At 40.3% G+C, this 17908-nt stretch overlaps 1 protein-coding gene across 15 annotated transcripts in view; it reads left to right on the forward strand.

The window, feature by feature from the left end:
- GARNL3 (GTPase activating Rap/RanGAP domain like 3) overlaps positions 1-17908 on the forward strand; it is a 66556-nt gene continuing 48648 nt past the window's right edge. For 3 of the 15 annotated variants that reach the window (XM_068915207.1, XM_068915214.1, XM_068915216.1), the window contains exons 1-2: positions 7285-7459; positions 15458-15527. Coding sequence is in view for 4 of the 15 variants with exons in the window: in XM_068915215.1 (XP_068771316.1) it covers positions 103-176; positions 15458-15527 (144 nt within the window). In the remaining 11 variants the exon portion in view is untranslated. Of the gene's footprint in view, positions 194-7280; positions 7460-14243; positions 14326-15457; positions 15528-17908 lie in introns of those variants that run through there. The other 12 variants (XM_068915209.1, XM_068915217.1, XM_068915204.1 and 9 more) reach the window with 10 other exon arrangements.

The raw sequence follows: 17908 nt of genomic DNA on the forward strand, positions 1-17908 counted from the left end.
CCAGCCGGCGGCTCCCGCGCCGTGCGCTCGCCCGGCCCGCCTCAGCAGGGGAGCGCCGAAACCGACGGGAGCGTGGGGGTGCCGCGGCGGGGAGCCGTCTCGATGCCCTTCTCAGGTGCGCCGGGCAGCCTCCCCGCCAGCTGCTGCTGGTGCCCGGCGCCTCTCAGAGTCCTCTGGTAACTACCTGGCTCGGGTGCGTCCGAGAGGAGCGGGCTCTCGAGCGGCGGCGGGGGCGCTCGGAGCCACCGCCGCTCCGGGGAGCGCGGGCGGCGGGGGGCCCCTCAGCGGGGATCCTGAGGGGCAGCCAGGCCGGCTGGCGCCGAAATCGCCAGCTGAGAGGGCAGGCAACGTCCTTGCGCTCCCCGTTGTTTGGCAGAGGCCTCGCCGGCCTGGCGGTGACCCGGACACGAGAGGGAGCATACAGAGTGCCTTCAGAGGTCTGTCTTAAACAAACCAACGAACTAAAAGTCTCTGAGGAACTCCTTAGAATGAGGTCTGTGGGATGTGAACCTGCCAGCTTTTAATAAGCCTACATTTTCTTCTATTGACGTGTATTCTGTATGTGTTCAAGTCTACCTAGGTCTTTGAATATGTATACAGATATGTGCACACATGGCTACTCAGAGACATAAGGAGGTCTTTCCTACAGGAAAAGAAATCCTTGTTCTTTAATTTTGTTTTACAAATCACTGAAAAATGAACAGAGAACTGAACAGCTGAATTGTTCCATTTGGGAAATTAAGAATTTTTGAAACGCAAAGTTCTCTTGGTTTCTTAAAACCTGATACCATGTGTTTTCTTTATCTACTGCTTTACTGAGGTATCTTAAATATTTTAATTAGAGAATAATTGTATTTATGGAAACAGCTGGTTCAACCAATTATCTGAAAAATAACCGGAGTTCAGTCAGTATTCTGAACTTTCTAGAGCCTTTTAGAAAACAATTACTTTAGGTCTAGCCATGTAAGGTATTGTTTTTCCTGAAAAACATATAGTTTAGTAGTCCTTTTTTTTTAACTTTTTTTTGTAACATAAGTTACAAGTTTTGTGTGTTAGCCCTCTTAAACATAGTCATTGAAGTTTTTTTTCCAGATTTGATTTTTGGATTTTCACCCCTCTTTGCATCAGCTGTATCATTGGCAGAACTTTTCCCTCATTCCCAGTAAACCAGAACCGTCATTCCATACCACAAGCTCTTTTGCGCACTGAGATACTTTATGTCTCTCTGGTCTCAAATGTGATGCTGACTACGCTTCAGAGACTGCTATTGTGACAGTTCTGGGTTTTTTTACATATAAGAAAAATGTTTATTTTGGTATTTCATCTGTTCTCTCTCACATTATTGCGCCCTACACAAACTGTGATCGCTGGCTTTTCCTCAGCGTTCGGTATGAGGCTGTCAAGGTGCCTCTTGAATTCCGTTGCTTGTCATTTGGCGGGCAAGTCACCATGCAGGCCCACTTTTAATTGCGTAAGGTGAAGTAACTCAGGCATTGCATCACAGCAAATCTTACCTGTCTGCTTGACTATCTTGGAACTGGCCGGTTTCTGCTACTTATAGGCATGCTGGATAGATGTACTCTCCACAGAAAACTGCAGTTGACTGAAATGATCTAATACCTTTACAATCCTTTAAATGAACCAGCGCACAACCGGGTGGTAAGAAGCAGCTGAGGGACTGCTCCTTCTGGATCCCTTACCTCACTAGTACTGTAGGTATTCCAGCTCTCTCTTTTCCTAAGCATAAACTACTTTCCTACTCCCTTTGTGCTGATCGTTGTCCCTTTTAATGCCTTTTGTCCATTTTGTCACCAAGAACAAGCTTGGAGCTATAGCTGGCTTTGGAGCTCAAATGAGGTGCTTTGGCTCTAGTTTCATATGGGTGTTTTGCAGGCAGGCTGAACTTTGGCCTTGGAAGAGCCTTCAAAGATGGCAAGTATTTTTGCCACTGAATGTAGGATGTCAGATTTGTTTAGGCTGTGGCCAGCCTGTGCCGCCACTTCAGGTCATCGCCAGTCCACTGAAAGTATAGTGTGAAGGGACAAGTTTGGAAGTGGTAATGGTGAGTAGATGTCAGATTTGGCTATGCTCTGGAAACATTTTTAGGCCTGGGTGGAAGGTAACGTAGACCTCCTGGTCAAGATTTTGAGTGGTCTGAATTCTACCTAAGTCCTTATGTCTGCTGTTTGTAATTGGCTAAGCGCATTTGAAGGCTCAAAGCCATCAGATAGGAAATGCTGGTAATGTGGACTTCAGTAGAATTTAAGCCATCTTACTCTAGTCCTCTATGTTCCCAGAGGTTTCATGATCATCTTATTGGTTTTGCGAACATTTAAAAACAAAACAAAACACTCAAATTTTGTGACTTAGTGTTTTCTTGAGAACTTTGCTTTTAGGTTTGTCTTTTTTGTAGCAATCCAGTTATGAGAAAGATGAATAGTTTTGATTTCAAGTAATAAAAAGAAATGGAACACATCTTCTGTTTTTGGGTTGTTGTATATTATCTAAATGCCCTGAACTACATACTCCAGGGGAAGATGTAAGCTACTTCACTAGTGGAGAGATACAGAAAGGTTTGGTTATAAAGGGAACGTTCATCCTTTAAAAGTGTCACTAGAAGAGAGTTTGTGCTTTTTGGCAGAGCTGGGAAAGTTGAGAAGATAAAATGGAATGATAGAGTTGTTTTGAAATCTTAATTCTAGTGTTATTTATGAGTCTGTTAGGTTGAGATATTCCAACTCTATTCCTGTCTGAGATTCTGCAGTCATTTTCCAACTATGTTCCCTGTCTAGAAGTTCCTCACTACTGAGGATCTCGTCTGTCCTAAAGTTTGTTAGAAAGTAATTGTTTTACAATGTCTTAACTGAAGTAATGATGAAAAGACCTTGTTTTAAGAGTAGTATAGCACTACTTGTAATCTGTGAGAGTGCAGATATCAGAAGTCTAATGAGCTGAGCTCTTTGTTGGTCCTTATATAATCCAGACAAAAAGGACTTGAGTGACCCATGCTATTAAAAGGTTGTAGCAGACTAAAGTGGATATAATTCCGCAAAGAAAACAGAGAAAGTAGGAGTTTATTTTGCTTTGTACTTTCCTTCAAGTTTATTACCATTCCATATCTTTTTCAGTGATTCACTTCTTTTTCTTAATACTCTGATACTTCTATTTCTCAGATTTTGTTTTTTAATTCATAGATTGTGGGCTTTTTCTTCTGTTCTTTTTAGAAATATTATCTCTTTCTGTTTCTCAACACCTATGCTTATAGAATCTGTTTTTATAGATTAGGGTTTTTCTTTTTTGGGGAAGTATGGGGAGGAACTTGGCAAAGAATCAACTGTAATTCCAAATAAAGCTAAGGCAGTTCTGCTACTTATGTCTCTTGTCAGCCTGTTACTGCAGCAGATATGCTGCATCCTGCAACACCCGGCACAGAATAAGAAACATCTACCGTTGCTACAAGCTGCCACTATAATCCCAAATTTTAGTTAGACAGCATCCATGCCAATGGATTTGCAGCAATCTCTTTATTTTCTTATTTTGCTGAATTACCTTTCTTGTTCCTATTTTTGTGTGATTGTTGTCTGATAGAATGGGAAAAGAATTGTTAACAGAATGCTGTAAGGGAGGCGGCTGTTTGTGTAAAGAAAATCTTATTTTCTACCATGTTCAAGATTTATTGGGGCATCAGAATGACAGCATAATACAGAAATCTGATGTGCTGATCTCCTTCGTGCAAAGGCCCTGCATTTGCATTCTACCCTCACTGGAATTTGGGCATTGTGTTTGTTAGACCTCAGTGTATATCTACACTGTGCCAGGTGTTGCAGTATAAGACAGGCCCAAAGCTTTTGCAGGCTTTTCTTTTCCAGACACCTACTTGGAAAGAAATTGGTTGAGAAAAAAGCTCAATCTGAGAAACTGAAGTGAGAACCTCCACTGGTGTTGCAGTTTCTAAGATCTGTCAAGACATAGGATGTGTTTCTGTGTTGTTTCAGAGAGAGGTTGGTATATTTTAAAAATTGATGTTACTCCTTCAGGACAACAGGAGGGCACCACAGAGCAAATACGTAAGTTTGAGCTCGTGCAAGTTATCCATTTTAACTGCATTTTATACCTAGTGCACGGAAGGGGGTAAATGACAACTTCATTAGGGTGAAAATGAAATTTTAGGTGGAAAGTAGTTCTTCTTTCTGTTTCATTACTTCCATAGAAGTCAATTCTTCTGGAGGAGTAAGAGAAATTAAGCCTATTTTTATGGCAATAACCTCGTAAAGCAATCCAGATACTTAGAGAGGAGGAAAACTCTGATCTGGTACAAACAGCTGAGTAGGGTTGAGTGTTGGTATTCCTTTAAATAAAGTTTTTTTTGTGTCTCTAGTGTAAAAGCTCCTTTATGTTATTTAACTAGGTATGCATAGTTATGTAAGTTAGGGTATTTCTCAATATACAAGCAGTCAGCTTTAAGTTTTCTGTTAGCTGAAAGTTACTTTAAAGTGCTACATGGAATGCTTTAACATAGATTTGCAATAAACCTGTTTGTGGTAAAAGGTTAGATTTATGTTCTGACATTTAAGTTCAGGTGTATTGAACTCTGTACAGGTACTCTACAAAAAAACTTACTCTTTACAGTGTATTATTTGCAAGGCTAAAATCAGTAATTTCTATCAAGTTCCAAAACTGGAAGATCTTTTCCACACATGGGACAGAATCTGTCAATAACACAAAAAATATTTAGTGATACAGTACAAGTCATTGTTTGCAGTAATTAACCAGTTACCTTGTGGGAATTTCTTGCCTGTAGACGTAGTTTTTAGCTGAACTTTTTAACATAAAGTTGTAGTTGCTAACATGCAGATTCCTGTCTCCTGTCAGCTTTGAGGATATGTCAGGAGACTGACCCTAGATGATTGACCTCTACGGAGAGGGAGATTATTCTAGGAAGCTTATTCCCAAAATTGTTACATGTTTCTGATTTAATTTTGATGGCATTATTTCAGTATGAAAGAACTATGAAATAACATATTTATCTATATGAGGTAAAAAAGCAGTATCCAGAAGAAAGCATGATACTCCAAGATTGCTCCATGCAAGGAACCCCCACTATTTTATCAGCAGAGGTAAAAACTAACGAAAGTATATTTAAATTTTGCACATCTTATTTCTGTCTTGGATGCTGCCATCACCTGCCTGCAGCTTGCCATTTCTAGTCTTGAGTTTAAGAGGTTCAGTACTCGGGGACAGAGGTATGCTTCTCTGGTAGTAACGGCCAGTTTTGGGTGAGGGACTGGGGTGAGTGGCTACGATTTTGATTTGGACATGAGGAGCCACCTGCCAAACCAAGCAGCAGTGGGACATGTAAGTTGTAGGTGGTCCTACAAGATGTTGCAAGGTTCAGAATAATGGTAGTAGGCTCCAAACGTACTTCGATGTGCAGCTACGTATCACTTTATTCGTGCTTGCACTTTGCTCAGATCATCCTGTCATTAAACTCACAATCCACCTGTATCCTGTTAATTCCTTGGTTAACAAAAAAGAATTTCTGCCTTTTTTTGGCAAACGTTTTTCTTGTTTATTTTTGTAACCCAAGTTATTTTGTTGACCAGATCGTAGTGTGGTTCCTCAAACATATATTGGCAGGACTGACAGCAGAGTGATATTGTGACATAGAAGCAAGAGTGAGTAACTCAGGGAGGATGCAGACTTCTTTAGGCAACATTGCTGCCAGAGGCCCTACATTGTGAAGTTATCCCCTGCTGTCAATACGGTGGAACTTTTGCTTGCAAAAGATCCCAATGGGTCTGAACTCTATCTAATAAGCTTTATCTTTCTAGGTGGACTGAATTCTTGGAGGCATGGCTAATGCTTGACAGAATACCTCAGCAATATTTGGCCAGCTTTAGTCCAGTCCAGATCAGTAAGGATAAAAAGTTGCTCTCACTGAATGGATGTTTGGTGGCTCCTATTCAATACTGTATAGTAGGCGTCATTTGCCCTTCATTTTGCAGTGGTTGACAGAGCAAGCAGAGAAACTCAGAATTGATATGAACTCTGGTGATAAAACTATCGTTTCACACTAGAGGAGCTCCTCATTAAAATAAAACCTGGAAGTAGAGTTTCAGTTTATTGCATTAAGTTATTATTTCATAATCGTTGTTGTAAAGAAAGATAAGAATATGCACACAACCATTTCATGTATAATTCATTACAGTCTACTACCTAGCTGGTTGTGATATTTAATAATACACAGCAATGCAATGCAGTTTATTACAAACTTGAAGCTGCTAAAGGAGTTTGAGTAAGCAGAATACAATCATCTGAATTATAATTACCCAAGATACAAGCTGTTACTCTAGCAAAGCATTGTTCAATCTTTGGTGGCAATAGTTGATTTTTAATATTGGTTTTGACTCTAACCAGAAAGTTTTAAATAAGTCCTTCCATGGTCAAAATATTTTAGGTCATGTTATGCTTGATTCCTGGTGTGGATGTTTGAACCTTACTCCAGGGTTTAATAAGGCTTATATAACATGACAAGCATATAATATGTTTATGTCTTAGAACAGTAGAGAAAGAGCCATTGTGAATATCTGTGTAAAAAGAGAAAACAGGAAAGAGCTTCATGCACTTGAAAGCATTGCTGTTTCATTCTGCGTTAGACTTTTAAAGACATACTACTGGAGGTTGTTGAAGGCTCATTTGCGACGAAGTGGGCTCATGCCGCTAGCAAACCACCAACAGTCCTTGTGCTGTCTGAATTTTCGACTTTCTGAAAGAAATAATGCTGCATAGTGCTGTCATTCCTTCTTCTGGTAAGGGAATATAAGTCTCCAAGATGACTGCATTTCTATAGGTTTTGAGCTGTAGGTGAGGGGGTTGAGACTATCTTTTAATGTCCTTACTGATGCAAAAGCAGTAGCACTAAACATGACTTCCAGGATGCAGCAGAGACCACAAGTGCTTGGAAACCTTGCGAAAGGTATTGCTGTGGGGAAGGCTTCCATCAGAGTTTTTTCCAATTAAATAGTAAGCAGTTATGAGATAACAACTCCACGGGAGCCAGCTCCCCTAGCCCCCGCATTTACCAAGTGAGCGCTTGCCAGGGGCGGCGCCGGCAGCGGCCCTTCGCTTGGAGGGGCGCGGGGCCGTGCTCCGGCGAGCCCTCTGTCCCGCACTCCCCTCGGGAGCTCTGCTGCCAGCTGCGAAGGATGGGCAGCCCGGGACTACAGCTCCCGGCGAGCCCCGGCGGCGGCGCGGCGCCCGAGTGGCTGCGGGGCGGGGGCGGGCGCGCGGGCCCGTGCGCCGGGGCAGCGGGATGTGCGCGCGGAGCTCCCGCCGCCTCCCCTGCGCGGGACGGAGCCGCGGCAGCGACGCTGGAGGGGCGAGGCCTCCGCGCCGCCGCCCGCATGGAGCTGAGCAGCGCAGAGGCGGCCTCCACCCGGCTCCTCAGCCTCACTCAGCGGTACCGGAGGCGGGGGCCGGGCGCGGCGCGGCGCGGCTCGGGCTCGGGCTCGGGCTCGGGCTCGGGCTCGGGCTCGGGCTGTCGGCAGCGGAGAGGCGAGGCGGTGCTCTGCTCGCAGCAGCCGGGGGCCCGGCGAGGGCGAGGCTCGCAGCAGGCGGGGGCCCGGGGGCGGGGGCCCAGCCGGCCCGGCAGCGCCCGGGGTTCCTGGTCCTGCGGGGACGGGTGGCGGGTGGGCAGCGGAGCGGTGGGTGTCCCGGAGCTGCAGTTGCCTCCGTCGGAGGTTGCTGCAGGTGGCGTGGACAGCGCCAGAACAGTGTCTTCTGACCGATTTTGCAGCCTTTTCAGCGTTATGCTGGTACACGCAGGCGTCGCTGCTGTAATAACTGTGGATTTACCTGATTATATTAGGGTGCTTGTGACTGTGTCTGCATCCTCTATGAAAATAAATTAACTGATACGGTATGTTGAAGGGCTAACGAGTAGAGATCTAGGTGGTAAGGGGAAAGGGGAGCCGAAGAGGCATAGGGACTGGGTTGCTGTGATCACACAGGTGCCGTTTGCACACTCAGCCCTTCCTGCCAAACCCCTCCCCCGCCAAATGAAGTGCTTTCCAGTATGAAATTTTAGGAATACAAAACTTTTGACTTGACGGTAGGATCTTAAAAACGCATGCTGAAGTTTAGATTACCAGATATGTGTAAACTAACTTTCTGCTTTGACTTTCAAAACTGTTAAAGCTCATAGGAACTTCTCTTCCTCCTTATCATCCATTTATACAACACCACCAATGTTCCCAAATAGGGGAGAGAGGTGGAGTAGATCCTCGGTACTGTAAAAATATTTTAAAACTTTTTTTTTTTTTAATTATTACTGGAATAAAGGCTCATCCGTACTAAAACAGTTTTGCAATATAAGTAAATTCTAAATTATTGAACCAAACTAGTCTAGTTGGTTGCTAAACCAACACAAATTTTTCAGTGCTGGCAGTTCACCCTAATACGACAAAAATTACTCTTAAAAGTGGTGTAACTAGAGCAATAATGTTTTTCTAAATGTAGGCCAGGTCAGGACTGAGGAAGGATGTAATCCAGTGAAGAAAATAAATAAAGACAGTTAATAGTGACAACAGGATGTTTATAAATTAGATGATATGATAAGTCAAAGACACGATGAATAAAGATCTAGGTGATAGCTAGAAAGGGACAGCCAAAGAGGCATGCAGTCTAGAATGCATTGGGAATATGTAGATTTATGCAAATTGAGTGATAATGTAAATCTGAAATTTGCATAAGTTTAAGCTAAAATGCCTAGCTTTCTCAAGGTTGTTTACGTAGCGTTTATATTGGTGCAAGATTCGGCTTTTAATTGCTTGGTATGTAGGTGAGACTAACTTTTATGTATAATACTGATTTGAAAAGGACTGCTAGCGTATTTAAAAGTTAGGTATGTCTTAGGTACTTTGAATCAAGACTCAGATGGACAAGATGTTAAAATTCTGTTGGAAAAATGTTATTAATTTGCCCATCTGTGTTTGTGATGGTGTATGTGGAGATTCCTTCTTTTTTCTTTTTCTTTTTTTTTAATCCTGTTCTGGCTTAAAGCTATTACGAATGCCTTTTTCTTTTGCACATGTTGTTTTAGAGAACTTCTTTGCTATTCTAAGCATAAGTATATTGAGCAGCAGTGATTACAGTTTGCAGTCTGCATTGTACGTGTATTTGATCATGGATTGCATGATTGTGTTTACATACCTATTTTTTAAAATGTTATTGCACTATGTTAATTTTATTTTAATTTCTCTATTATTTTTTTATAGGAAAAAAGTTTAAAAATTATATCAGTTCATTATTGGGAGTGTATAAGCTTGTTAAACTGGAGCTAATGATGTTTAGTTTATTACCCCTCTTCAATATGAGAAGTGTCTTTAGGGAAAAGGGATTTTCTAATTTATAACCGCAGACAGCATGACAGTAAGTGTTGACATCACCCTTGCTGCCAAATCAAATGAAGATGGTAATAACAATTCATGTACCTCAGTTTCCATAAATGAGTGTCTTATATCATGCCTTCAAAGTTAACAAATTGAGATATTTTTGATTGAGGCAGGAGAACATCTTAGTCTCCGTGAGCTAAGATGTAGCATCATTTAAAATACTTTGAAATAATCCTGAAAAAATAGAGCATGCGTTTTAAGTCCGTTAAATGAAGCTGTTCCTTGCTGGCAGATATGCATAGCAAAATGATTTGCTAACCTCTGCTGCCAGTTGGGTCTTTGTAATGCATTTGTTGCTTTGGAGAAACTTTTGCTTTTCAAATAGAGAGAGCAGTTAAAAAAAATGCCTTTGATACCAAAGGGGCATGGTTTGCGGTGAGAGGATTTCCTTAAATTACTTGAATATAGTTTGTGGAGAGGATAAGAACGTAAACTTTTCAGGCACACAGACTTTTCTTTATACCTTTTTTTAAGGCTTGTCTGTGTTTTCCGTCTATGTTACGTGGTCTATGGAAATATATTGTTTCTCCCCATTAAACTGACTTGTTGATGTTCTCCTCTGCATCATTTGATGGATATACCATATACCATATCCCATCACATCTGGGAATCTCTGTGCTCTTAGAAGGGCCGGATCTTAGCTTTATGGATTGGAATGAAGTCTCATGGGTTCACCTTACAAGGGAAGCGTGGATATCACTTAATTCTTTTTCACCTATACCCCAGTAGGTCTCTGCGACCTTGGGTTTGCGCTGGAAGTTAGGCCTCCTCTGTTTTGAATGTTTTCTGGGGACTATTCTGCTACATGTATTCCACTGTGTAGTAGTGTGCAATCAACTGTTCTTTCTATCAAGACGTGATGGTCAGTGGTGCAAAGTCCCTGCTGGTTTCCTTGTGGAGTGGGGCAGTGCTGTCTCCTCATTATTTTATGTATGCTGCTGTTGGCGACTGTCTACAAGCTTTTCATTGTGGCTATTGTGCAACGACAGAATTCCGACGCAGCCCTGTTGTTCTGTGGCCAGCAAGGTTGATAAAAAGTGAAATGTTCCCAGTGCATCAGAGTGGTTCCTAAAAGCAGACGTTTTATTGCAAGTCATTATGGAAATGCTAAAAAAATTTCTGTAGCAATACTAGGTTTGTTTAGATCAACAGTTTTTTGGACAATGTGGAATAGAGGGTGTCTTTGTATAATAGAGAATATACTTTCCTAGACATCTCCCCAGTTATAAAGAGCTTTACATTTGCAGGTGCAAATAAAACATAAGTTTATGGATTAGCTGGTCTCATGCCACATTCCTCCCTTTCACAGATACCAGGGAGTCTTCATGGTGAATCTTTCTTTGGGCTAACTGGCCTCTGGAACTTTGCTAGAAGCAATGTTGGATACAACTGACACTGTGTGGAGGACAATCACCTTTTCCATGTCGAGAAGAAAAGTTTCATTTGTTAGAACCCAAACTTACTGTGCGCGTCACCTTGTCTTTTATTCTGCTGTGACTCACTACTTGGGAAATGGTACTGCAGTATTTGTTACTGGAACGTAGTCCAGTCAGATCTTAATTCTGCCATCATATTTTGTAGCCTGCTTCCCAGGCTCTTTACCTGGGCGTCTAGGTGTGCTCCTTAATGTATATTTTACATTTTTATAGAACAATGTAAATGATGTCATGCTCTCCTTTACCTTCATAACCAATAGTCTTGTGATGTTAGTGCATTCATGTATTGTATACCTATATCTATTTCTTAGTTATATGAAGTTTGCTTTTGAATACTCTTTTCATAATTTGTTTGTTAAAGCTTTTTATTAGCAAGTGACTTAGTTTGTTATCTGTGCAGGAGATGATATGCTCAGATCTCAGCATGTTTTTCCTGATGCAGTTTTAGTCCTTCACTCGGTTGCAAGTATTGTCAAGTTAATGTGTAGGAGTTAGTTTGTGTATGCACATACCTTCGTAACTCCCTGGGTGGTTCATGCAGCTGATTCAAAAGATGACTTTTCCTGTACTTTCATGCATTTTGAGATTAGCTTTGCCAGAAAGTAGTTCAGTTTTGTAAACTTCTCTTTGCTTTTTGCTCTCCCTTTGTGAAGCTAGCACGAGTTATGAGTTTGTAAAAATTAAAGGTGGAGATGGTTCCATTCAGAGCACAGTAGGCTAGTGATACTCTTTGTGGTGACTTTATAGTTTGTATTGGGATTATCCAGACTTTAGCTATGAAAGTGTTCTGACTTTCCCAAGACTTGAAAAGATTTATTGTGCTAGTAACTGTTGTTGGGTTTTCCCTGCTTCTTAAATTGTCATCTTACATATGCTTCTTCACTTAATCAAAGACTGAACTTAGAATTTCAGAGCTCAGCAACAGCAAAATCAATCTTGACCGCTGTTTCCTTAAAATTCTGCCACCAGTACTGACAGTGACAAATGGTTGTGGACCAGAATTGCTTTTACAGTGGTTTCCAAGGCAACTAGCACACCTAGCCACAGAAACGAATTACATAGAGCAAAAGTCACACACAAAGAAAATGCTAGCACTTCCATAATTACCTGATCTTTCTCTAAAAGTGAAAAATTATACAAAACAGCGCCTTAAGACGCATTACAAATGATGCATACCATTTGCTCCTTGACGCTTCAGCCGATTTGCATGTGCATCTTACAACACAGGAACTTTAAAAATTGTAATTTCGAGGTTTTATTTGGGCTTTCCAAAATCTATCTGAGGTATGTAAAGAGGCAAATAATAACTTCAACCCCATAAAAAGCCAGAATGTGTTTACATTTTTTGTAAGAAGTCTTTCACTGATTAGATTTGAGTTACACATTCTAAATCATATACTCGAGAACTCTTCAGGCTATCTGGAAGGGAAAAGAAAACCTAATGGCTTTATTTTTGTCTATATAGATGTTTATCTTGAAATATTTTTGTTGTATGTCACCTAATCTTAACAGCTGCAGAGAAAATTCTTTAGCCAGATTTATATGTGTTTTCTTCCCAAAAAATGACGTGAACTCATGATTAATAGCTTCAAAATATTTCTTTACTGCAAAGCGTATTGAAATAAGGCTTTTTTTTTTTTTTACTTCAGCTGATGAAAATAGGGAAGAAGATTCTGCGTTTGCAAAACAATGTACAATATGCAGAATTCTTCCATGTAAATAGCATGTATAACAGTAGGGAGAAAGGAAATTGGAAGATTATCCAAAAACAGTCTGTATGGGCATGTTTTGCAGCAGTTACTGCTGCAAAACGATAGAAGGTAAAAATGTCGCAGTAACAGAAGTTATTCTCTGGGATGTGTGATTAATAGGTACATTCGATCTTTTCACTGCTCTGGCCCTCTTCTCTCTTTGTGTTGCGGGCTCAGAAGGAACTGTTAAGTTTTATGGTGTGCTCCAATTTCTGTGTAATAATATGGCAGTATTGCATGGTGAGGTTGACTCAAAGGTCCAACAGCAGTACCACTAGATCTAGAAAGTATTGGACATGGAGTCCTCATGGTTTGTATTCGCTTAAGTTTTGAATGTACTTCTGGATATCCTAAAGTACCTTGAGTATTAGTAAACTGCCTCCCTCTGCCCAAGGTATAATCCTGATTTAAGAAAATTTCTTTTGTTGGCCTCCATTAAAATTGTTTCATCTTTTTCCAGTTGATAAGGCTCTGAAAATTCTCACTGTCAGAAATGTGAAAAGATAGTTAGAGATGTACTGCTATAAACTTCAAAAATTCCATCCACAGAGCATGCTTTTTTGAGGTAGCATCCTGAAGCAGCCCTACCCACTAGAACTGATTCTTATTGTGGCTCATTTGTAATTCATGCGACTCCAAGTTTTTAATTCTGTTTCTCCTCCCTTTTTTTTCTCCTTCTACTTTGTTCTGCTGTGGGGGGAAAGAGAAGGAATTATTGCTGTTACTTTAAATTAGATTGTAAGCTGTTTGAACCACAGACACTGAAATTTATTTTTCTAATCTTAAGCATGGTAAGGCTTTATACTGATTAGTTTGCCTAAGTACTTCTGTCTAGAAGTAGTGCATCTTAAGTATGATGAATTTGTAGCTGCTTTGATGGCAAGGGCTCTTAGATCAGGACCCAAGTCCCAGTCTCGTCTCCTCTCCTCTTCTCCTCTCCTCTTCTCCTCTCCTCTCCTCTTCTCCTCTCCTCTCCTCTTCTCCTCTCCTCTCCTCTTCTCCTCTCCTCTCCTCTTCTCCTCTCCTCTCCTCTTCTCCTCTCCTCTCCTCTTCTCCTCTCCTCTCCTCTTCTCCTCTCCTCTCCTCTTCTTCTCTCCTCTCCTCTTCTTCTCTCCTCTCCTCTTCTTCTCTCCTCTCCTCTTCTTCTCTCCTCTCCTCTTCTTCTCTCCTCTCCTCTTCTTCTCTCCTCTCCTCTTCTTCTCTCCTCTCCTCTTCTTCTCTCCTCTCCTCTTCTTCTCTCCTCTCCTCTTCTTCTCTCCTCTCCATATAGGAACATACAGTTACCTGGAAGGTATTTCATGCTGATTCTCAGGAAACTTAAGATAACAACTGTCTTCAGTCAAACCTAAATTCATTGTGTGGGCAACCAAAAGCTAAAATCTTAAATTATTGCGTTTGTGTTCAGGTGGCAACACTTCAAAATGTGTGATTGTTTTGGAGCCTTTAAAAAATCACGTCTAATGTGGTTTAAACTCAGTTCTTGTGGCCGATTTCCCTCAAATCACTGTTATTACTCCTACCGGGGCATACATATTTGTGTCCCCTATAGGTGTCGGAACACAGACTAAGGCCTTGCTGCCTTCAGGGACCAAACTGGCTGTATAGGCCGTGTCTTGCTTTGGAAGCAGGATAGCTACATTTGTGCACCATGGTGTCTGGCTGAAGGAGAACTGACCAAGAAAGTAGGTTGGTATGAATTACCCAAGTACCTTTAAATACAAATCCAAAAAGAAAAGTTGTCCACAAATTAAAATAATTCAGAATCTAGTGTCATGGTGTGTCCTAAAGACAAGAAGCAAGTATAAGGATGTTGCACTAAAATTTAAGTATTTCTTCTCTTATTGATGTAGTGCTACAATTTATAGCAAAAAGTGAATCCCATATTGTTGGTCCGTGGGTTTTTTTTTACTTTCGTTAAAATTAAAAATAAATTACTTCATTTTCATTACTGCTGACTTGATGGTGGACTGCAAGTTTCAAACATGATAGAATGTTTGAGCTATTCGGCATGGCACACACTGGCTAATCAAGATTTGTGTTAAATTTGCACCCAAATCTTTATTTAGCTTGTATTTTAACATGTATATCCCTATTTCAAATATGGGAAGCTTAGTGTTTATAGTTAGAGGAGATATTTGCCATCTGTTTGACCTCAAGAAGCACGTGTTGATGTACTTAATGTGACATGACTGTATGCGATTATATGTGCTAACGCATGGGGATTTTGAACTTTGCATTCTAGGCTTCCTTTTTGCTTACTTGACAATTTTAGCTTTGCTAAGGTTAGGGGAGGAGGAAACATAGGAAATGCCATTCTTTCCTTACACTTTTGAATTAAAGTAATTGCTTGTTTAGTTTCTCCCTGTCTGTAGGCTAAATAAAGACTCTCCAATAAATGTGGTAGTAACATACCAAGCATGAGCTTATTGAACATAGGTGCAGTTGTTCTGCTCAAGGCATTAAGTTTGGTGCAGGTTTCTGTTCCCTTAGATTAAACAGAGAACTCAAATGCAATTACAAGCCACCATCCACTTTGGAACTCTGAGTTGATCATATCATGACTAAATATTTAATTTAATCATAGCTTTTACTTTCCATCAGGGCACAGACGTGGCTTTCCGTTTGAGGGTGATATGAAAGCCAAACTGCAATGGCCACTAGAGGTTGTGCATGTTGTAAGAAATGTTCTTTACAGTAATGAGCTTATACACTGCAAACCTTGTTCAGCAGGAATTACTTTTGTCAATGGTGGTGTATAGTGTTGCGGGAGCTCTAAGGCTAGTTGATTATGTATAGTGATGAAGCGTTTCTGTTCCAGCTCCGTCTCTGAAGACCTGGGTTGCAGACGCGGAGAGTTTAGCAGAAAGCATTATGGATCTGTGGAACTGGTAAGTTTACACAGCCCATCCTGTAATTTTAACAGTTTGTAATGCAGAGTTCAAATCCTTTTCTTTTCATTTCCAGGTAAAAGACTGGAATTAGTTTGGAAAATGTGCTTTCTAAGATGGGCTTGAAAATGATAGTGCAGTAAAGAAGGGGTTCAGAATAGATACAGGAAACCTCTTCTAGGAAGTCTTTTTTACTACCCCGTTTATGAATCTTTCATCTTACCGTGATAGAAAGTGTTGTATAAATAACACCCAGATTTTTGTGTTTACTTCCAGATTGTTCAGAAAGATTGAAATTGAGCCCTTTTTTCTTCCTCTAACATGAAGTTTGCAAAATATTAGGATTATATTTGATCAAGTACTGTTGGTGATGTGAGTTAAACTGTGTGCATGCTCACGTGTGCGCATATGTGTGTTTGTGCATGCCTCTCAGTAGTGGGAGAAGGTTTAAAATTAAAAGAATTAGGCAGAATAAGGATATTAAAAAACCTTTGTTCCCTAAAATCTGTTAGTTTATTCTATATTTTCTTCAAATTGAAAGATGAAGTTAACACTTCATTTTTCTCACAGATAAATTTCTTCTCTGCTGTAGAAATTAGCAATGTGTCAGCAGCTGAAATAATATGACTCTGTATATAAGGCCATAATGAAATACATATAAACAGAAAATGAGGAGATGTAAAGAAACTGAACCCTAGCTCTGTTACTGTAAGAAAAAATCACTAATGTCATGTTAGGTATTGTTGTAATGTAAAGCTCTTGGATAGTATGTTAATCAATATTTATACTTTTGATATAAATTGCTGACTTAGTTTCTGAAAGTTGTATTGCAAGAAAACCAGGTGCTTTCCTTTCTTTCCGTACATGCCATGTATTAAGTTTAGTGTTACTCAAAAAGGCAAGTGAACTGCTATGTATTAAGAGACTTTTACTGCTAGTATTTGCGTTCTTTTGCTGCAAAAAGAAAAGTTACTGAAAAATATAAATTCGCAGTAAGCTCATGCAACTGATCTTGTCTTTTGATTGATCTTTCTTAAAATTCTACTTGTATTTTATAAAAGTGTGTCTTTTTATCTTTTGAGGTGCAAACATATAAAGATATTTGATGCACTTTCAAAATATTCTATTTAAACTTTTTCCCCTTAGTGTTTTCTCTAGCAGCCTCCCAATTGCTCCGTTGTTTCCGTTGTTTTATTTACTGCAACCTAATTATTTTGTCCCTACCCTAAACATTTTCATAGGAATGTCTTTCCCACTGGTGTAATATGACCAGTTGTCCAAATCATCTGTCTTAACGGTTCATACGAGGCCCCAGGATCTGTTGGAGTCTTTGCCATGTTAGTTTGTTCCTGACATAGCCTCCGATCCCTTCAAAGCGAGGGATGAACTTGAAACAGAACTTGAAAATGCTTTGAGAACTTTTCCACCAAAAAAAGGGAGAAAGTATTGTCCTAGAATAACAGGGACTGCTCGAAGGAAACCAGGAATGATTATGGTTGCGTTATTGTTGTTCAGATCCCATTTCTTAAGTTTGATATGGTATGTGACATTTTTTGCAGTTTTGAGAGAAGTAATATGCAATGGCATTGGCAGCTGATTTTTGAGGAAAAAACATGTTCTCTTCCCGGTCTTCTGTTGTATGAATCCTAAGCAATATTGTTGAACACAGCAGAAATGACAATTTATCCTACATTTCATTGACTTTTTGGAAATTTTTTTTAGAACAAAGATAGACTCAGTATACTGCAAATCTCTGGATTCCCTTATAAAAAGAACAGGCAGGTTTTCCAGAATATTTATGAAGGTGCCAAACATACTGAAATTTTCAACTGGAAATTAGCCATACTTTCTGATATTAATGTTGGAAGCAGGCTAGGAATCTCCTCTACCTTATGTTGTTCAGTGTCATCACTTACAATTATGTTGGGAGATTCTTGCTGCTGTCCGTCTCCTGAAAGCATCAGCATATAAAATGCAATAAAAGACTGCTAGTCTCATCAAAACTGCCAACACGGGGGAGTTTAGGCTCAGCAAGTCTCACGGGACTGGGATAAAGATGTCTGTAAGACCTGTTGTTTTGAAAGGAGCAATCTTCAAGATGAACTTCTGGAAAGAGAACAAATCTAGGCCATGAATGGTTAACCATGCCCGTTGTTTATCATTTGCATCTAACAATGTGAGGAGCAGATGGCCGCTGCTTGTTTCTGGTTCTTCTGTTACAACATACTGGAGTAGTAGGGGAGAACTTTAATATTTGTTTATTTGATAATTGTTTAGAAGAATCATATTTTCCATGCTGAAATCCCTCTATAGGCATTCTGCATGTTGGTGCAGCCAGAAGCTGAAACAGGAGGATTTGTAGTTGGTGCTGGAAGGCACCA

This window comes from Struthio camelus, chromosome 20 (assembly GCF_040807025.1).
Source record: "Struthio camelus isolate bStrCam1 chromosome 20, bStrCam1.hap1, whole genome shotgun sequence".
Taxonomy (NCBI): Eukaryota; Metazoa; Chordata; class Aves; order Struthioniformes; family Struthionidae; genus Struthio; species Struthio camelus.